The sequence below is a fragment of the Mirounga angustirostris genome, unplaced genomic scaffold (genome assembly GCF_029215605.1).
Source record: "Mirounga angustirostris isolate CCGP_5_RB_7025 unplaced genomic scaffold, mMirAng1.0.hap1 SCAF_7, whole genome shotgun sequence".
NCBI lineage: Eukaryota > Metazoa > Chordata > Mammalia > Carnivora > Phocidae > Mirounga > Mirounga angustirostris.
Genome location: NW_026991715.1, coordinates 67,198,629 through 67,220,483, shown reverse-complemented (window position 1 = coordinate 67,220,483; position 21,855 = coordinate 67,198,629). Strand labels below are relative to the sequence as shown.

Below are 21,855 nucleotides of genomic sequence, written 5' to 3'. Positions count from 1 at the left end.
ACAGTCTACTTAAAAGTTGACAACTTCCCAGGTCCTTTGCCCACTTCAGGTTACTCCATGTAAATTGCCCGTGTCCGCTTCCACGAACCTCACCTTCCGTCCCTTTTGGACGACCGTGCCTGGCGCTTCTCCTTTAAATGTTGTCGGGAAGGGGCGGAGCCTACGCATACGCTCCTCCTTTCTGTGAAGCTAGGCCCTAGCTCCGCCCACTTGCGTGTCGGGCGCCGGCGGGACGGACCCACGGGATGTTCTCCTCTTAGTCCGCTCCGGAAACGCGACCGCGGATGGAAATATCACATGATCTTAACGTCAACGCGCCCGCGCCGGCCGAACGGACGCTCTCGGTTTCCGTGGGCTGGCGTTTGTGCTTTAGGTGCTTTTTTCCCTTCACGGTGTTGTGGCGTTTGGGGTCTTTTTCTCTAGACTCCCGGGGCCCGCTTTGGGATTTCGCCATGTACCACAACAGTAGCCAGAAGCGGCACTGGACTTTCGCCAGTGAGGAGCAGCTGGCACGACTGCGGGCCGACGCCAACCGCAAATTCAAATGCAAAGCGGTGGCCAACGGGAAGGTGAGCCTGGCGGCCGATTCCCTGTCCCGGCCTCCAAACTCTTGAGCAGCTGCTGCCCATCCCCCTTGTCTGTCCTGCCTTCCCTGGAGCTTCCGCACGCCTTCGTCTCCGCTGCCCGTGCCTCTGCGGAGCGCGGGGCGTTTTATTTAATAAACAGTCGAGTACTTTGCCAGGTGTAGTGGGTACGGAGACCGACAACGCCGTTAACGTAGTCGAGTGGCAGAGGAGTAATCAGTAACACGGCGAAGAAAAGACTTTGTGGGATGCTACCGTAGTGCGGGACCAGAGCTTTTTATTAGTCAAGAGGATATGGGATATGTCGGGGAAGGCTTTTCCCAGTAGTTGATTGAGAGAAGATGGGGAAAGGACGTTCCAGGCCGACAGAGCCACAGGTGCAAAGAGGTCACAAGTTTTAGGGTTGCAGAGCGGCTCCGTGGAATGCTCCGGATCGTGTGGCAGAAGCTCAATACAGGTGCTTGAAAGGCCGGAGAAGGTATAGGCCAGGAACTTGTAAGCGGAAGTAAGGAGTTGGAGCTTATAATGAGGAGATGGGGAACGTTTGAAAGATTTTAAATGGGAAATTAGCCTTTCAGCTTCTGTTTTAGAAAGAGACCTCGGAAGACCTGATGGTGAATGGATCGGAGGGGGCAGGGTGGAGGCAGGGAAACAGGAGACCATCAGTACAAACCAATTGGTTTGTTTAGACTTTGATCCTGCCAAGTTCTTTCTGTTATAGCTCCCACCGGGTTACTCTTCTTTCACAAGTTCCACCACCCATTCTAGTACAAGCTTTCCTCTAGCAAGTATTCCATGTTTCAGACCTATTGGTACTGAGCGACTTTACTTTTTACATTTAACTCAACGTCTGTTTCATACTGCCTCATTTTTGTGCCGCACAAAGTAGTACGGATTGTGCTGGGTACCAGGCATTATTCTGAGCATTTAGTAAGTGGTAGCCCATTTGATCCTCACAACTATGCCATGAGGTAGATGCTGTTATTATCCTTGCTTTACAGCTGAGGAAAATGATGAGTGGTTGAATAACTTTTCAGGACTGCAATGCTGGTAAGTGGCAGAGCCAGGATTTTGAACTCATTTGTGTTCTAAATCATAATGCCGTGCTGTCTCTATAAAATTAGTTTGTATTAGTATTAGTTTCCTTGGGCTAACATAAAAAAAATTAGCACAAGCTGGGTGGTTTAAAACAACAGAAATTTACTGTTTCACAGTTCTGGAGGCCGGAAGTCTGGGATAAAGTTGTTGTCAGAGTATGCTCTCTGCAGGTTTTAGGGGAGAATCTTTTCCTCTTTCAGCTTCTGGTAACCCTAGGTATTCCTTCGCTTCTGCCTCCATCTTTACATAGTGTTCTCTCTGTGTTTGTATCTTCCCATGTTCTTGTTATAAGGATACCAGTCATATTGGATTAGGAACCCACTGTACTCCAGTATGACCTAATCTTAACTAATTACATTTGTAGAGACTCTATTTCCAGATAAGGTCACATTCTGAGGTACTGGGGGTTAGGATTTCAGCATACCTTTTTTTGGTAGTCATAATTAATCCAATAACACTGCTTAGTAGGTATCTGTTGTAAAACTGTTGTATTATTAACCATCTAGTGTATTCTGTGGGGAGTTTATAAAGACAAATAGGAGGGAATATTTTAAGGGTCATAATCATCCTTAAGACACTTGTGATTTTTACCTCAACCTGTGTGACTTAATGACTGAGAAAGGGATGTTGAAAGCTTTCCAAACAATGACAGTGTGTATCTTCTTTTTGATTTATAATTGACATCAAATTTGTGAGCATATGCACACCCTCTGTCATGATTCTTTTTACCCTAATGAAGCACATGTCCAGCTGACATTCTGAGAAACTGTGAAATTATGGTATAGTTTTAGTTTATCAGATATTTCACTAAAACTATTTTGTGTAATAGCAGCTCTATAAAGAGAAAAATGACGTATGGTATATTTCCCTTTGGTTGGAGATACAAACTAAACTTAATCTGGACAGAGAAAAGTATTTTAAGATTATTCATTTCATTGAACTTTTGTTGTAACTTTTGATCTAAAGGTTCTTCCAAATGATCCAGTCTTTCTTGAGCCTCATGAAGAAATGATGCTTTGCAAATACTATGAGAAGAGGTTATTAGAATTCTGTTCGGTGTTTAAGCCAGCAATGCCAAGGTCTGTTGTGGTAAGTTATGATAGTGATAAAGTATAATGTCCTTTAGCTGACTTCTGAAATCACAACTCTTTTAAACGTGTAACTCAGTTCTCTATCCACTTTAGGGAAATTTATGTACTCAAGTTTTTGTCAAGTTTTATATTTTTTGATAAATTCCTTAACTTAGGAATTCCTGTATCATTTCTTACAAAGTGTTTTCATTCTCATTTCATTGTCAAAAGAATTTTGAGATCTGCTAGACAGGTCATGACATCCTCATTTTATAGAGAAAGAAAAGATTACTTTCTCTCTGGGTTCTCAACTAATGAGCAATAGAACTGGGCGGAGAACATATACTAGTGCCTTGTCAAGTCTGACAGACACGTTTGAAATAAGTCCTTCATTCATCAATTGTAATCAGACACCCCAGCTAAAACTCCTGCCATAGGAAGTTTTTAAACCTTGATTAGGAGAAGCTGGAGATTTATCTTTGAGTAAAAAATTGTCTTGTGGTTGTTTCAGATGTATGGTTCTGAGGGTGTGTTTTCTGTGGTGTGGCAATGGTGAGGACAAACCGGTAGTTTGAATTTTGTGGCTGTAAGGACTTACATGCACTGTCCTTGACATTGTTGCTTTAGTATGTATTCTTGTTTGTTGAACATAAACTGAAGTTGAAAAGCTGAAAGATAAAAGGATTATAAAACATTTTTTCATAATTATCTCACAGGTTTGCTGTGAAGATTAATTATGAGAGTCTGTCTTAAGTGAAAGTCTGTCTTAACTTTTAAAGTTATACAGAGTGAATAACTTATGACACAATAGAGAATAACTCCCTAGGAAATAATCTCCATTTTTAAAGCTGAAAAAAATTGAAGTATATTGAAAATACCAAGTTCAAAAATACTCAGAGTGGGTTTTTTTGTTTGTTTGTTTACCTGACCTTCATCTGAGAGATGAAAGATTTAGGAAGAATTTTAGATGGACTTAATTAGTTTCTGTCTCCAGATTTGGTTCTGTGTTTTTCTGATAAAAGAACTATAATACAGTTTTTTTTCAGATGAAGAAACTGAATTCTTGCATGAACTTCTTTGTGGAATTTGTCTTATTTATAACCAATGAAGTGTTTTTGTTTTGTTTCACATAAAATGACAAAGCTAAACTTTTTAAAAATACTTAAAAGGAAACATCTTTCTATCCTAAAATAGATAAACGTCTATTTCGTTGGTTCTAGCCTGATGATGTGGTGGTTAAAAGTACAGGCAGGTCTTAGTTGAATCCATCCCTGTTCCTTCTTATATGTGTGACCCCAAATAAGACAGTTAACCTCACTGATAGTTTCCTTCTCTGTAAAGTGGTGATAGCAGTACTTCACCAAGCTGTTGTAAGGATTAAAAAAAGATGATAGCTTGGTGCTTGGCAGAGTCTGGCTCATGGGATACAGTCAGATCTGCTGTTTAGTTTGGCAACATGATCATGGTTCTATCACACAGATCCAAAGTGGATTTAGAGAGAAGGCTTATTGCCCCAACTGTGTTAATTCTGTCAGTGTTTTCACAAGATTGACTGGTTCAGCTGTCAATATCTGTATGTTTCTCCTTGATTTTTTCTAATCTAGTTGGTGTTTGTTACTCTGAAGTCTAAAATAAACACACATAAACTTTTTAAAATTAAGTCAGTGACCATAGGAAGGGTAACGAGGGTGGGCGAGGAAGGACAACAAAGGGTCTTTTGGCTGTGACATTTCCATAGTAATTCATCACAATTTATTTGATTAAAGAAGAATTAAGAAGTTTTGGTATTTTGTATGGGTAACTTTTTTAAAAGAAACCTTTGCATAAGTAAGTTTAAAAAAAATATTTTTAGGGGTGCCTGGGTGGCTCAGTTGGTTAAGCGACTGCCTTTGGCTCGGGTCATGATCCCAGGGTCCTGGGATCGAGCCCCACATCGGGCTCCCTGCTCAGTGGGAAGCCTGCTTCTCCCTCTCCCACTACCCCTGCTTGTGTTCCCTCTCTCGCTGTCTCTCTCTCTCTCTCTCTGTCAATTAAATAAATAAAATCTAAAAAATATATATATATATTTTTAACAAAATTTAATGTGTGTGAATAGATTCTGATAATGTATTTTTAATCTTAGGGTACAGCTTGTATGTATTTCAAGCGTTTTTATCTTAATAACTCAGTAATGGAATATCACCCCCGGATAATAATGTGAGTATAATTCTAATATATTGATTTTCATTTAAGAAAACCTTTATTTGTGTGGATAAAAATGACCTCCTAATAAAGGGTAATGTAGAGTTGCATTCTGTTACGAACTTATACTGTCCTTATACTCCTTATAGATCTATTCCCTCCCTGTAATACTGATGGCATCTGAATTTCAACTTACCCATATTCAAATTCTGTTTTTCTTGAACTAACTTCCCTAATATGTCTTTCTGTTAGTGGCACATATCCTCTCTTTGTTGCTCCGAGAATCATTTGTGGTACCTCCTCTCCTTCTGTTCAGTCGGTTTACAAGTCTTGTAGCTCCAGATTCATTTCAAATGAACAGAGGTCCATTAAAAATAAAGATGAAGCTAGTATGAGACTCATTAAAGAGCCTGCTGTCAATCACATTGTCCCTGTTTATTTTCTCTCTTTTTCATTTTCTTTTCTACCAGTCTAGGTCAGGCCCTTGTTACTTCCAATCTTGATTTTTGTGGTAACTTTATTTCTAGATTCTCACTCTGAAATTTATAGTAGTAGGCATGAGAGTTTCATAGGTTACTGAGGTAATAATCTCTATTGAAAATGCCTCCAGAGACTTCACTGATGGCCTTCCACAGTGTTCTTTAACCTACCTTTCTTCCCATCCTTTCTTCCCAGGTATATCTGTGTATACTGTTGTGTTCTTCCATCTACATTTCATAATTCTCAAAGTACTCTTATTCTTCAGTTATTTTTCTAGATATTTATGTTGAACTGTATGAAACTACCATTAAGTCAATAATGGTTGAATGCTGTGGCAAGATTATACAGTTCAGGGGCACCTGAGTGGCTCAGTCATTAAGCGCCTGCCTTCGGCTCAGGTCATGATCCCAGGGTCCTGGGATCGAGCCCCGCATCGGGCTCCCTGCTCCGCGGGAGGCCTGCTTCTCCCTCTCCCACTCCCCCTGCTTGTGTTCCCTCTCTCGCTGTGTCTCTCTCTGTCAGATAAATAAATAAAATCTTTAAAAAAAAAAAATTATACAGTTCATCCTAATTATAGTTTTCTAATGGGTAAAAAGTTTGAAAAGAAAACTCTTTTTTTTAAATAAATTTCCTGCAAAGTCTAGCATAGTCACTTATAATATTAGGCATTTTTAGAACTTATTTTTAGCAATAAAATATTCAGTTATTTCTTAAAGTATGTACAGATCCCATTCCCGTCCCTTTATTTTTTTCCTCTAGGCTCACTTGCGCATTTTTGGCCTGCAAAGTAGATGAATTCAATGTATCTAGTCCACAGTTCGTTGGAAATCTGCGGGAGAGTCCTCTTGGACAAGAAAAGGCACTTGAACAGATTTTGGAATATGAACTACTTCTTATACAGCAACTTAATTTCCACCTTATTGTCCACAATCCCTATAGACCGTTTGAGGGCTTTCTCATTGATTTAAAGGTAATCTTTTTGATATAAAAAATAAACTAGTAGGATTTACACTTTTGCTATAGTTCTTTAACCAGAAAAAAATCAAAATTTTATTATAACTTGTAATCATTCTGTTACAACATAAGCTCATCTAAAACCTGAGTTTAGCTTGGACCTCTAGTAGTGCTATAGTTCTCAAACTGCAGTGCCACCTGGAAGGTTTGTTAGCTCAGATTGTGGGGCTGCAGTTCCAGAGCTTCTCATTTAGTAGATCTGCAAATACTTGTCCAAGAACTGTAATGAGGACCGTTGTCAGTTTAGAGTAATGCTTTTGAAAATTTAAGTTAACTCTTCTAACTCTGAAGTTAGTATACTGTCATGGATTTGATTTAAAGAACCACATAAATTCTTGTTTTTAACTAGAAGATTGCGAAGTGATTTCTATTTTTTAGTGCATTGTGAACTTGAATCAATATGAGGCATCAAAAATATAAGGAAATAAGCCTTGACAAAAGCAATTTAAGTTGTTTTGTTTGGGCCCTGAAAGGGGACTTGGATAGTGTGAGTGAAGTCAAAATGGAAGTCAAAAACTAGTTCATTCGTCTCGATTGAGTGGCAAAACTTGGGTACGTATCCTATACCAAAACATTGTGCTTGAGGATTAAGACAAGAACAGCCTCAACTCTCATAGGTCTTACAGTCTAATGGGAAAAGTAATCATATATCCAGTGTGGTAAGTGTTACAGAAGGAAAGATATTAGAATACTTTAGAACAGGGTGGCAGATTGAGAGGAAGTTAAGACAGTTGTGAGAAAGGGTCATTTAGAGTGAAATTCAGAGCAAGAGTAGGAATTAGGTAGTAGAAGAACATTCCAATCAGAGAGACTTCTTTGGTCAAAGGTCCAAATTCAAGAAACCATGGTGCACTAAAGAACCTAAATAGAGCTTAGAGATAGAGGGGGAGGACTGCCGCGGAGTGCTGCCAGAGTGGAAGGTGGAATCTAGACTGTGGAGGTGATATTAAGGATTTTGAATAGAGCAGTGGGAAACCAGCGGAAGGCTTAAGTCTGGGCAGTGGCATAGTTTGGTTTGCAGTTTAAAAAAAAATCCTGTTGGCAAGCTCTTGCATCAGTCTGCGTCGGCTGTTTATTGCACATACGTATGTGTCAGGCATAATATGGAGAATAGATTAAAATGGATGAAAGGATACCAGTAAGATGCTGTTAAGAGTAGTCCAGGCAAAAGATGGTGGTTGGTTTGACTTACAGTGGCTATGAGTACAGAGAGAGCTTCCTGGACTTATGAGATACTAGTCAGAATCACTAGAGCTTGAGGATTGATTTCATATAGAGATGCAGAACAGAGGAGGAACCCCCAGGTTTATGGCCTAAGCATATAGGTAATTGTGGTTCACTCCCTGATAGAGGAAACACAGGCATAGCACAGATTTGTTGATGGTGGAGGGGTGGGGTTTGTTGAATCTGGTTTGGGACATAATGAATTTCCAATTCCTGCAAGACATCAAGTGTGTGTGGAGGTGCGTGAAGATGGCGAAGCTGTAGGTATAGATTTGAGTATTGTTGCTCCTGGAAAATTTAAAGTGGATTGGCCAAAAGGACCATTTAAAAGGTAGTTAGAGAAGGGTGCCTGGGTGGCTCAGTCGGTTAAGTGTCCACCTCTTGGTTTCGGGTCAGGTCATGATCTCAGGGTCGTGAGATTGAGCTGCACGTTGCTCTGCGAGAATGGAGTCTGCTCGAGATTCTCTCCCTCTCCCTCCACCTCTGCCCCGCCCCTGCTCTCAGGCTCACTCACTCTGAAAAATAAATTATTTTCAATAAACAAATAAAGGGTAGTTAGAGAAATATAAGAAGCTATTAAGGAGACTGAAGAATATCCAGAGAGATAGGACTTTCTGGTGAAGTGAAGTAGAATACTTTTAGAAGATGAGCACAGGTCACTCTCTAATGCTGTTCAGAATTCAGGCAAAGTAAAAGCAAAAGGATAATGTTTGCAAGATTTAGTGCCAGAAGGGTCAGTTGTGATTTTTGTGAAATTAGTCTCTAGTGAGTGTGGAGGAAGAAAGCGGATTGGAGCCCGTTGGGGAATACAGGTGAGAAGGTGAGAAAACAAGTATTTATAACCTGGATTAAACAGCTTGATTTTGAAGTGGAAAAAGATGATTGAGAAGATGGGGGATCTCCTAGAAATAGATGAGAGAGATGGTTTTTGTGTTTTACTTTGTGGAAGAAACTGATGTGGAGCGCTAGTAATGAGAGAAAGCTTAAAGGAAGAAGTGAAAAATAAGTAGCACAAGTTTCTCTTTGGAGTAAGGTGGAAGGGACTGGCATGGGATTCAAAGCAAAGTAGAAGAATTGGCCTTGAGAGAATAAATAGCTCTTTGAACAGAGGGAAAGAGGAAAGCATGGGTTGAGGACAGTATTACGCCTAGGGATTGGTGCTGACAGGAAATGGAGTGTCTTTCTTTGTTAAAAGCAGGGATCATTTACAAAGAGCGATGGAGTTTCTGAAAATTATCAGAGACATTGAGACAGGTGGAAAATGTTGAACATGGTCACTAAAAAATGGGAGAACAAATTTTCTAAGGAATATTATCATAGCTAGGCATTGTTGAGAGCCCTCCTGAGGTCAGTGAACTTGAATTTATAGTAATAGTACCAGATCTCTTGGTGGTATTGTTTTCTGTTGCAGCACCCAGAAACGTGGATATAGTTACAAAGCAGAAGATTGCTTGATTTCAGCCATTGTTAAAGTTTTGTCTGAAATATGTTGTCAGCATATAGGGGCAGGGAATTCTGGAGGGAAATGAGGATCAGCGGACATTGGTGAGTAGGAGCAAGTAGAGGGATAAGGGGATAAGAGACCAAAGGTTCTGAGGAGGAAATCGGGGAGCAGCTGTGAAGTAATTGAGCAAATATACTGGGGGAAAGGAGTACCTTGGTCAGAGTGGAATGTCTCAATTTGTCATATCGGAGGTCAGGTATTTCGGGATAATAAGACATGGGTGTGACCGTACAATTGACTCAGAGTATTTTGTTTGGAGTATAGAAGAGATTTCTTAGTGCCTTGGGACATGAATGCGGATATCTGAAATAGATCTGAGGGTTTAGGATCTAGAGTTTAGTATAAGAAGAGTTTTCAAGGAATATGGGCTCATCCATATTTCTTGGGCATATTCTAAAAATAATTCTGTAGTCAAACCAAGATCCATTTCCATTTACTTCTTCCCAGAGTAAACTTTAAGTAGCAGGAATTTCAAATCTAGAGGAGGTGGTGCTTAACCAAGAGAGACACCCAGGCACCCCTGGGGTGTTATTTTTAAGAATCCTGTGTTAAGCATTTCCTTGTTAATATAGATATTTTTAAACTGTTATTACTGCATTAACTCTCAGAAGTGATAACATTTGCAAACTTTCTTTCTAGACTCGCTATCCCATGATGGAGAATCCAGAGATGTTGAGGAAAACAGCTGATGACTTTCTTAATAGAATTGCATTGACGGATGCTTACCTTTTATACACACCTTCCCAAATTGCCCTGACTGCCATTTTATCTAGTGCATCTCGAGCAGGAATTACTATGGAAAGGTATTAATCTGTGTTTTAACTTTGATCAGACTCAGTTTATCCCTTCCTGGAGACTGAGTTTTTTGTTTTTTGGGTTTTTTTTTTTATTATTACTATGTTAATCACCATACATTACATCATTAGTTTTTGATGTAGTGTTCCATGATTCATTGTTTGCATATAACACCCAGTTCTCCATGCACAACGTGCCCTCTTTAATACCCACCACAGTCTAACCCATCCACCCACCCCCCTCCCCTCTAGAACCCTGTTTGTTTTTCAGAGTCCATCATCTCTCATGGTTCATCTCCCCCTCTGATTTCCCCCCTTCATTCTTCCCCTCCTGCTATCTTTTTTTTTTTTAAACACATGATGTATTATTTGTCTCAGAGGTACAGATCTGTGATTCAACAGAGACTGAGTTTTTAAGTGAGATTCATTTGTGACTATAGTCCTTTACATGTACTGTGGTTGGAAGGGGTTGGTGAGGGCGACTGAGAGAAAAAATGAAATGACCTTTTATATATTTTTTTTAAGATTTTATTTATTTGAGAAAGAGCAAGAGTGCAGGAGTAGGGGGAAAGGGGGAGAGGGAGGGAGAAGCAGACTGCCCGCTGAGCAGGGAGCCCAATGCAGAGCTCGATCCCAGGACCCTGAGATCATGACCTGAGCCGAAGGCAGACGCTTAACTGACTGAGCCACCCAGGTGCCCCGTCAGCTTTTAAAGAAATCTTTTAAAATTGAGTGTCTTTGAGCTGAGAGGATCCATTTTATGACTAAAGTAGAAGTAAATCAGGTGATCCTCGGAAGACTGAAAGAGTTGTCTGTAGAGAGTGAATGTAGAAGTTTTGTGAACTGGTAAGCAACATGCGCACAGCAAATATGTCTGCCTGGTGTATCATTCTCCTGCTGTGGAGCAGGTGTGGCATGTGGAATTCAGTAAAGATCTACTGAATGAATAATGCTTTAGGGAGTGTCCAAATGAATTGCATTCAAGCTGTAGACACCTATAGCTGATGCATAAATGCACAGTGAGAAACCAGGCTTTGCGATAAGCCCTTTACCGGAATTAAGTTTACTTGATTCTTTGGTGCATTATCTTGTGCACAGATTAAACATTATTTTCATACTGATTTGTAACTCAAGCACAGGCTAGTAGCAAATTAGATTTTGTAAATTTTTATAATAATTTCTCTATGACCTTTGAAGTTCTGCCTGATCTTATTCCTAGAGAAAGATGATAAAATTTTCTGAACTTAAACTTCCTCCATGTTTGTAATCCCCTCATCCATAATTTCAAAATCCGTGATAATGGTGCTTAGCAAACATGAACAGATGTGATTTAGTCTTTATTCAGCTTAATCGGAGTGTTTATATGTTTCCTTACAGAAATATGAATGTAACTGGTCAAAGGCTACTTCCCCAGACATCACTGGACTGTTGCACATTTCATGGTACTTTCCCTAGGTTCCTTTTCCAAAACATGAGCAATTTATGAATTTCAAAACAAATGCAAGATTAGGGATTGTGGGCTTATGTTTAACTTATGGTAGGCCTCTTCTCCACAGACACAGCTCACCAAATGTACATAAATATATACATTTAATCCCAAAGTGATCTATACCTCCATTTATTTCACTAAGCAGAACTTATCAAGTGCCTTCTCTGTGCCATGCACTGTACTGTCAGAATGAACAAAGCTCTCAATCCTTGTTCCAGTTAGGAAAGATAGCCAGCAGATTGTTGAGATCTATGGAGTTTAGGGGTGCAGGTTCCATTCTCTAAGAGAAGAAAGCCTCTTTTCCACAATTCAGATAGCCAAATGTTTGATTGATCTGTTGAAGCATCAGATCTGATGCAGCGTATATGCAAATTCCCCAGTGGTGAGATTCTTCTTATGTAAATGGAGAGGGATGAAGTTTATGTCACTTGGAAGTGTAGTTATAATTTCAGATAGCCAAAACTGAAATTGTGGTAACTTGGGCTCATGGCAAATTAAATACACTTTTGAATTTCCCGGGGACTATAAAGAGTTGGGCGCTTTTTTTTCCTTTGAGGAAGTATTTGTAAATCATTCTTAACCTCTGATATACTTTGCAAACTTTGCGGACACATTGGAATTACCTTTACAGTCATTGCTGGTTTCAGAAAGGGAAAGCCCTTGTGCTGTTATATTCTGGATGATCGTTTAGGTTAATACTCATAGGATGTTCTTTTGTTAGTTCTGAGTTGTCTTCTTTTTTACTGGATTTCGAGATTTATTTTTCATCTCCTAGTTTGACTTCTTAAATATTCCTCCTTGCTTATGCATTTTTTTTTAATCAAAATATTAAAATTCTAATTCAGGATGGAGATGGAGTTGCTAACTTAAAGGCTTGTAGAAGTAGAATCTGGTCAGCTAACTCTTAGAACCAAATGTATCACTCTTAATGTTAGGAAGTGGAAAAGAAAGAAAGAATAAAAAGAGACAAAAGAAGATGCCAAAAGTGTGAGGGGTTCTAGGGAGAAAAAGGAAAGGAAAAGACTAATAGTTATTTTGAATTACTCATAACCAGAAATGTATTAATTGTTAAGGGAGTTATTGATTTTTATATCTAAAATTAATTCCCATCATAGATGATGAAGTTGTAACATCAAACTTAGTTATCAAAACTTACGTATCATTTAAATAATCTGGAAAGTTTAAAAGATAGCAACAGAATTGCCTAAAAAATCGTCTATTGTTGTAACTGTACTTCACCATTTATTCATTTTGCCGTTTTTCAGAGAAATTAATAATTTTTTTGCACTTGTGTTTGAAAGATTACTTATGCCTTCACAGTCTGTTCACTTGGGCTTTTATCTATTATATATACACTTCAGAGGAGCCAAAATATTTAAGTATAGAAATTATTTTTATGCTGCTATCATTGGTTCTGAGAAAAACAGATAATTAGGCTTTATATCCATTTATGGAAAAGTAGTAACACTTTTAATTTGGACTCTATGTAAATACGATTTAATAGATTTGCAAAGCATGAGGATATTCTTAACTGGTTTGAATACCTATTAGTCCCAAGAGGAGCGCCTGTAGTTTAACTTGATATTAAGGGGAGAGAGAATCCTTACTAGTACCGTGTTCCAGCTCTGCTACTTCCTAGCTTTATATGACTTTGGGCAAGTTACAAGATCATGACTTGTCTGTGCCTGTGACTCAGATTGCTCAAATTGTTCAATTGCTCAAATTGCTCAGATTGTAAAACAAAGATTCATAGAGTTTATGTTAAACACTTAACAGTAATAATCAAAACTTTAAATGTTAATTCATAACCATTTTCCCTCTGGCAAATTAATTTGAACATTAAACATCTTTTAAACTAAGTTGTATTAAATCCTTAAGACTGTAATAGTTATATTTAGTTTTGTGGCGTTCAAAGTATTGTTATTTGATACTTTTAAAGTAAATTAATTTTAAAATTGCCCTTGATGAAATGAACGTGGGGGAAACTAATTTATGATGTCATATTTCTCAAAGATGCTATATGTGTTCAGTAGATTAAAACTTTTTTCCTTTCTTTACCAGTTATTTGTCAGAAAGTCTGATGCTGAAAGAGAACAGAACTTGCTTGTCACAGTTACTAGATATAATGAAAAGTAAGTAAAACAGGATACTTTATAAAATGTTCTTCTATTACAAAGCTACTTTCTAAATATCATCTTGAAATTTAACTTAAGATATATAGATTGTTGTTTAGATTTACTTTAATTGAATTAATGGATCATGGAGGCATGAAGGATACATTCGTTGGTGGAGGACAAGTAGAGCGCTCATGAAAGGAAGTAGTTTGTACACATAGAGAACTTACTAGGAAAGTGAAAATAGGAGATTCAGAAAGAGTTAAGATTTAAAACAGAGTCCTTTTGAAGCGTACACAGATATATGACAGGCACAGGAAAAGATCTAAAGGGAACCAAATTAAAGATAATACTTAAATGTGGAGGTTTTTTTGTAATCAGCTATAATTAGTTAATACACGTTATTTGCTAGTCATGTTGATATTACAAAAGCCGCGGTTCTCCAACGGGTGTGATTTTGCAATGTCTGGGACACTTTGGCTATTAGAACTTGGCGGGGGGGGGGGGGGTGGGCGGAGTGCTGGCTACTACCGGCATCTAGTAAGAATGCTCCTAAACATCTTATAATTCAGTGTAGCCCCTTGATAGGCTGAAAAATGGCTCCCCAAAGATACCCACGTCCCAATCCCTGGAAACTGAACGTTACCTTAGAAAGTCTTTGCAGATATGTTAAAGTTGAAGATCTTGAGATGGGGACTGTATCCTGGATATCCAGGTAGGGCATAAACGCATCACAGGAGTCTTTATTAAAGAAAGGCAGAGGGAGGTTTGACACAGAGAAGGCAATGTGAAGACAGAGCACAGGGGAAGATTTGAAAATGCAAACCTTGAAAATTGGAGTGATATGGCCACAAGCCAAGGGATGCTGGCAGCCACCAGAGGCTGGAACGGGGAAGGAATGGATTTTCCCCTAGAACTTCCAGAGGGAATGGGACTCTGCTGACATTTTGATATTGGCCCAGTGAAACGGATTTATTTCGGGGCTCCAGAACTGAGAGAAGAGAATCCATTTCTGTTGTTTCAAGCCTTACTGAATTTAGAGTAATTTTTCATAGCTGACTCAGAAAACAAATATAGCCCCTCACAACAAAGAATTTTTCAGCCAAAACTGTCAGCAGTGCCAGTGTTGAGAAACCCTGTCTTAATGGTTGAGTTCGAGATTACCCACCCCTCTCCTTTCTTCATTCTTGCCTGTGTGTCACTGAAGGCTCATGGCTACTAAGAATTCGGATTAAAAGTCAATTGTGTTTGTCCCCCAAACTTTTTGTGCTACTTGTCCTTGTTAACTAAATATGTAGTTGAAATACTGGGTAAACCAATAAAATAGATTAAAAATCATGATCTTGGATAAGGGTAGTAAATGAGGGTACTTTTTATGTTTTATGTTTCAGAAGGTAAGATGCTTCAGGGCATGTAAATATCATTTCTTGATTCTCTGCTTGTGAAATGATTTTGAGGGCTTCCTTCAGTTGCCAGTGATGGATTTGTGATTTAGGAATTATAAAAGTGTAGGTCTTCAGTTCAACCACTAGAGGGAGCACTTCCAAAGCTAACTGTGATTTGGCCAGAGACCGTAGTCAGGATCATGGAATTTAGTAGGTAAAAGGAGCCGTAAAGATAACCCACTGTGCTCATTGTACAGCTAGCAGTTTTTTGATTTCTTCTCAGTTCCTTTATTTTGTTCCACTTGTTGCAACATGAAGTAAGAAAAGCTCTTGACTAAACACTCAGAGCTTTAACATATTAAGGTACCTTATTCATCATTTTTTGAAACGAAGATATTAAGCCACAACTATTAATTCAGTTGAAAACACTGCTTTACAAGCCAGCAAGCCCCACCTATTTGGCACATGTGGCTGGCTAATAATAAGGCCTGGATCTCTCACCATTCCCCTAAAAATTCTTGAGATTTATATTCTTTGGTTTATTGTAGTTGAGTAACATAAACAGACCAGGGTAGAGGACATGTTTGCAATTGTAAAGTCACTGACACAGTAGTTTACTTTTAGCCTAAAGAGAATATTTTTGTTTTCTTGGTGATGCTTTATTGTGTAGGTTCTGCATTTTGTTGAAGCAAAGGATCATTGACACATTTTTACTAAGCATCTCTCTTTATTACATGTCGTGTAATAATGGTTTCCTTTGTAAATAAGAAGTACAGTCTTTGGGCCACCATCTGTAGTATAGAATGTTATAAATACAGTTGGCAGAGAACAAAGCATGTTCACTAAATCATGGATTTTTAAAGCCTTAAACCTGAAAAAGTGACCATGGTGGGATTTGGAAAAAATACTGACTAGATTATAGAACAGGCTTCTTTTTATGCTGTATATGATATGGGCTAAGCAACAGAGCTATAATTACTTGAGGTATGGTATTCATTGGGTTTTAATGCAGAACACTGCAAATCCTGGTAATAATCACATTTCAAGAGTTTTGTTTATTGTTCCCATAATAAGATGGGTATATACTCAGCTCCCTTATGGGAACAGGACTTTGTATTGTCTAGGATAACTAGGATAAATCTTTTTTATCTCCACATAGGTATGAGAAACTTGGTAAAAAAATATGAGCCACCCAGATCTGAAGAAGTTGCTGTTCTGAAACAGAAGTTGGAGAGATGTCACTCTGCTGAGCTTGCTCTTAACGTAATTACGTAAGTAGATGGGAGTGTTATTCAAGGATGGATATAATTGTTACTGAGGCTAGCTCGTCCTTAAATCACTTAATTGATAAATGTTTGCTTTTGTGGGGAAAAATGACTTATCCATTAAGCTGGATTGTTTTTAACTGAGTGGACGTTTCGAACAGGATTAAACATGAGGTAACAGTTTGGCTTACATATACAGTTCTCCTCGTATGACTGATGTGTTCTTTGGCTTGCGGGCCCTGTCCGATTACTCCTCATGGGACCTCTAGAGTCTTTTTAGGGAATCTCTGAACCTCTTCTTGCCCTTTTAATGTCTGGGTTCTTTACAGGTCTGTTATCTTGTCTGAGAGAACAAGTATACTGTTTCAGATTTACTTCTGTTCACTAGAGCAGGGAAAGTTGGCCTGTTTTCTTTCAGGGATAAACTTTAAATTGAAGACAGAACAAGTAGGAAAATGTGTTGTTAGATATTTTCTTGGCAGCTATAAGGAACACCTATAATGTCTCTTACTGCTTTGTAGGCTGAATGTGGAAATCACAGAATTCGGGTTCTTTATGCTTTGCAAATTGAAGGATCCACTCAAACCTTCTTATCTTTTAGGAGTTTAAACAAGTTGGGGGTCTGGGCAGGTAATAAGAATGGGAAAACTATTGTTTTCTTTTTTCTGTGGAATACATTCTGATTCAAAAGTTCTACCGTATTTGTTAATATTTAGTGGGAGTTAGCACTGCCATCTTACATTTAAGATGCATCTGAGATGTTTCTGATCTCTGTAATTGGTGAGTATACTGTACTGCATAATGTCTGAGAAACCAGAACAGTGTTGTTCCATGGCCTTCAGATCCAGGTACACATGGCTCAAAGTCCCAACTACACAGTCGCAGTAGGAGAATATACAAGGATTTATGAAACATGCAAAATGTGGGACTACTTTATTATATACTAGCTATCGTTGCAAAGCATGGCTTAGCATAGAACTTAAAATTGGTAGATCTCACTCGTGGGTTTCAGTGGTAACTCATAGAAATGAGAGTGATAGAAGTAAAGAAATGTCGACTTGAATAAATCAGAGTATTGCAGCACTGATTATATTCTCTTCACATTGATTTTGAAATGTGCTTAGACCAAAGGTTGGCAAACTCTGGCCCACAGGCCAAATGTGAACTACTTTATTTTTTTTTTGTATGTTTGTTTGTTTTAGAAAGACAGAACTTGTGCTGAAACAGAGACATACCAGTTAGTTTGCATGCTCTCTGTGGCTCTTTTCACGCTGCAGCGGGAGTTAGGTAGTTGTGACACAAATGGACTGTATGGCCTATGAGGTGTAAAATATTTACGATTTGACCATATAAAGAAATTTATCACACTCTGGATCAGACCATTGAACTGGTAATCTACCCTTCTAGCTAGGTAACTGAATGGACCATAATCCAAAATTCCTAATTGCCGGAGTACCTCTTATTCCATCTAAGTTTCTATGTGCTTTTTGTACTATGTCAAGGAAATACTGCATCTCTGTGAGTACTTGGGAGGGGCTTTTCAGACGGTCTAAAAAGGACTTTTTTTTTTTTTTTAATCCAGGATAAAATGCAATAAATAACAAATTACTAGAATGAAAGAGACAAAATATAAGCTGAAATTTTATTAGATTTCAGTAGTCAGAAAATCGATGGAATTGCTCTAAAATTTTCTAAACACAGTCTGTTTCTGTACTTTACCTTATTGCAAACTGAAAATGGTTCATGGCTGGTCCATGGACCACACGGACAGGCACTACTTTAGGACAAAATAATTTGTTTTCTCAGTCTTTAAAATTCCTTTATCTTTCTTTTTTGTTACACAAACAATTAACTATATTGTCATTACTAAAGTCAGTAAAGGTAAACCAAAGGTCTCTTTGACCAAAACCCAAATCCAGCTGTGACCTCAGAGGTAATACCTAGTTGGTTTACAGTTGCCAGTCTTTTCTCTGCGTGTTTGTATGTATGTATGAAGTAAGTTGTTTTTTCTCTTTATTAATGCTTTCATACTAATTGTACAACTTTTATGGTATCAGTCTGTAACTCCTGCCAGTCTGGGTGAGAAAACAGTTATCACATTATTATTGTATTTTAATTTGTATTTCCCCTGTTACTATGAGGCATTGATGTTTCCAGTTTAACAGGCATTTGTATTTCTTCTTCTGTATTGCCTGCTTACAACCTTTGTGCAGTTTTTGGTGTTACTGTCCTGATTTGTAGTTCTTTATTTATTTTATATACTTGTCTTTTCCTATATATCCTACAGCTATTTTCTTGTTTCTTTCACCTTTATGGTATCTTTCACCTTTATGGTATCCAGGAGATTTGTGTTCTGTTTTATGCTTCTACATTTGAATACCTTTTCTTACCCTTTAATCTTTATTTTGCTTTGTGTTCAGCAATTAAAACATTTAAAATTATTTGTGAATTGTGAGGTACACATCTCATAATACTTTTTTCAAATAAAATGTTACCTACCCATTTTTTAAAAATTCATAATTTTCCTGTTACACATTCATTGTAGATTAAATTCCTATATATACATCATTGTTTTTTGCCTATCTGCCCTGATCATTGATGCAATTAATTCTTGATAATAACACACTTTAAATTACTTTATCTTTTATATCATAGTGTTTTGATGATAACTGACAAGGGACAGGGCCCCATACTTCATTACTTTCAGATTCTTTTTGCTCTTTTTGCAGTCTTGCACATCAGTTATACTTGACAGGTTCCGTGAGAAATTTTATTAGGATTTTAGTTAGAATTGCATTGAACGTAAAGATTAATTTGAAAGAGAATGTCTTCCTCTCCATAATTCATCTCTTTCCATCTACTGCACCTTATTTTATAGTTTCTGTTGCCAGTTTTAGATTACTTATTGATGGCTGCTCCATTACAGGAAGAAGAGGAAAGGGTATGAAGATGATGATTATGTCTCAAAGAAACCCAAACATGAAGAGGTATGTTCTCCAAAGGTAAATTTTAATTTATTCTTCTTGTAGAATGGTCTGACTATACTGTTAAGATTTAATTTTTCCAGAATGCAAGCATTACAGAAGTGTGGGCTTTGAAGCCTTCATTTTTGTTTTTTGCATTTTTCTTTTATGTATATTGTCTTGTTATTATGTGTTGTCTTACCCTGTACTGAAGTGGTATGATAGTTAATTGATGAAGAATCCTCCCTACGGTTATAACATGCTAAATTTCTGCTCTGTTTTTGACTCTCCAAGGATTCCTCTTACCCTTTTCAAAAATATTGTACCTTACATGTCAGATATAAAGTAAGGTCACAATTGTAACCTTTACTCCTGTCAATTGGTGTAGTCTTGTGAGACCAAGCCATATTACTGTTAAGATTGAACTATTACAGATTTTCCTGGTTTATTACCTTCCTGTAATCAGAGTAAAAGGAGAAAATTTTCCGGAAAGGTGAGGTAAACAGTGCTGTTATGCTTCAGTATATTGTTATTCTTACTACGTTTTTTTTCCTTCTTAGGAAGAATGGACTGACGATGACCTGGTAGATTCTCTCTAACCATTTGAAATTGACTTTCCAATGCTAACTAATCAACAGAAGGGTGAAGCAGATCTGGCATTTAACTTTATTGAAAAATGAAATAACGTGAAAGCATCAAATATATTAAACTTTTCGATTTATTTAAATTTTCGGGGTTTTTTTTTTTCCCTTTCAGGATAGCTTTATGTGAAATAAAACATCTGAAAGGAGCCAGAATAGCACCTGGTTTAGTCTTGCCCCATCATGACTACTTTCAAATCAGTCTTTCTACAGTAGTAGAAATTTGTGTATATTTTAAACAAAAGCAGCAAACCTTTTTTTTTTTTTTAGGAAAAAAGGCCAGAAAACAATAAAACTGAGTAATCAGTTTTAAACATGCTAGTTTTTTGCCCTCTAGAAACCTTCGTAAATGCCTTCTCAGATGTCATCGTGATATACTTAGCTTTATTGTATGTAACTACTGAACTACCAAATGCACTTCAACTGTTAAGTGCTTCAAGTGAAACTGTGAAAGCTAGTTACCCAGGGTAATCATAATTAGTATTTGTCCTCAATTAGTTACGTGAACACATTACCAAATAAATTCTAAAGAAGAAATCAAATAAACACGCAGTCTTGAATAGTGCTCTAGATAAAAAGATTAAGTTACTGTAGGTCGGCAGATAGTCGCAAATTGTATATTCAGTTCAAAACACATTACTCAGGTGAATCCATATAAATCAGTGTTACAGTTAAGAACTTACCAAATATGTTCAAGAAATTTAATTCAAACTGAAGTGAGTTGATGTAAAATGTAACTGCGGACTATGGTACTAAAACACTTGGGTATGGATCTTGGCTGTCTATTTCACTTTGTGACTATGGTCAAGTTCTAAAGCTCTCTGCCAATTTCCCAAGGCGCAAATAAGGAAAATAATGCCTACTTTTCCCTGGATTAATGGGACTAGTGCTTGCATATACTAAGTGTTCAATTAAGTGTTGCATATTAATACCATTTGTTCAGATATTTAATTGTGATCTTATTCGGTTTCTAAGTTGGAACCAAATTATGAATGTCTAATTTATTCTAGAAAAATGGGTTGCAGGAATTCTGAGAAACTCTGTTTGATGGATACACAGCTGTTCTCAGTGTCAGTGCATCCCAGGCTGCACTTAGAATTAAAGTGGTACCTACATTCTAATGCTATCTCAGTATGAGGGCAGTATGTACTATATGTATATTCTAATAATTCTTTACGTTTCAGGTTTGAAGTTTTTGATTTAATTCCTTCTCATTGTGGAATGAGGAATGCAATTCATGAAGTATGATTTTACAAACGTGGACTGGAAGAAGCCAAAGTTGACAATCTTCCAGTGCAGTCCAAGTTAAGTAGCAATGCTGCTAGCCTCTAGACAGCATTGCAGAGTGTTCATCATTTATCTTGTTTCTCTTTTAAGTCCCTAAGATTTGGTATCAGAGCAAGGTCCACATTTATTTCTGAAAAGTCTCCTAACCAGCCCTATTAAAAAAAGTTTGAGGTTTTATTTCATGTTACTGCAAGGAGTACAAAGGCAAATGACACATTTCCTATTCCAGCTTAGGAGATAAAAATGGCATTAAAATATAAAAGGCAGAAGAGGAAATTTCAGCCTGGGGAATGGTGGATGATGATAGGTCAGTGTGGCTGAAGACTGAGGGGTGATTAGTGGGGGAGGATTAAGTTGCCTAGCACTAGAATGTTGAAATGTTTTTGGAGATGTCACTGGTCCATATCCCTTCCACTCTATCCTTTATCCTGTAACCCAAATGGGCTACTGCCATAGTAGTCCAGCTGTAAAGCAGAAGTGAGGGAAAAGTAATGGGAACTGACACCAAGGGAAGTAGCACAGGAGAGTAGATTGGGTAGTTTGGCTGTTGAACATCACTGTTCACCTGTCTCCACAGAAGTAACAGTCTCTAATAGCTTAAAACTTTGCTATGCATCACTCTTCTAAATCCTTGTTTTTTTTCCTGTATTAACTGAAGTGTTGCTCTTAGAATCTAGGCCTTTAGAAAAAAACTTTTTTTACTATAGAAAATGCTTTTCTGCCATGTATTTTTTTGTATGCCTTCTCTCTCTGGCACTAAAT

The 21,855-nt window shown here is 37.8% G+C and overlaps 1 protein-coding gene across 7 annotated transcripts; it reads left to right on the top strand.

Moving 5' to 3' along the window:
* Positions 1 to 224: 224 nt before the first annotated feature.
* CCNH (cyclin H) lies at positions 225 to 21,769 on the top strand. 7 transcript variants are annotated; one of them, XM_045897935.3, is made up of 9 exons: positions 227 to 569; positions 2,649 to 2,771; positions 4,875 to 4,948; positions 6,173 to 6,383; positions 9,795 to 9,958; positions 13,500 to 13,570; positions 16,097 to 16,208; positions 19,129 to 19,189; positions 20,991 to 21,769. In XM_045897935.3, the coding sequence occupies exons 1-9, from the start codon at positions 285 to 287 to the stop codon at positions 20,994 to 20,996; spliced, it is 1,107 nt and encodes a 368-aa protein (XP_045753891.1). In that variant the 5' UTR covers positions 227 to 284; the 3' UTR covers positions 20,997 to 21,769. The 7 variants fall into 7 exon arrangements, 6 of the variants coding, with proteins under 6 accessions (XP_045753891.1, XP_045753881.1, XP_064452412.1 ...); XM_045897925.3 differs by having other exon boundaries at positions 19,129 to 19,204; XM_064596342.1 differs by lacking the exon at positions 20,991 to 21,769 and adding an exon at positions 19,730 to 19,892.
* Positions 21,770 to 21,855: the final 86 nt, after the last annotated feature.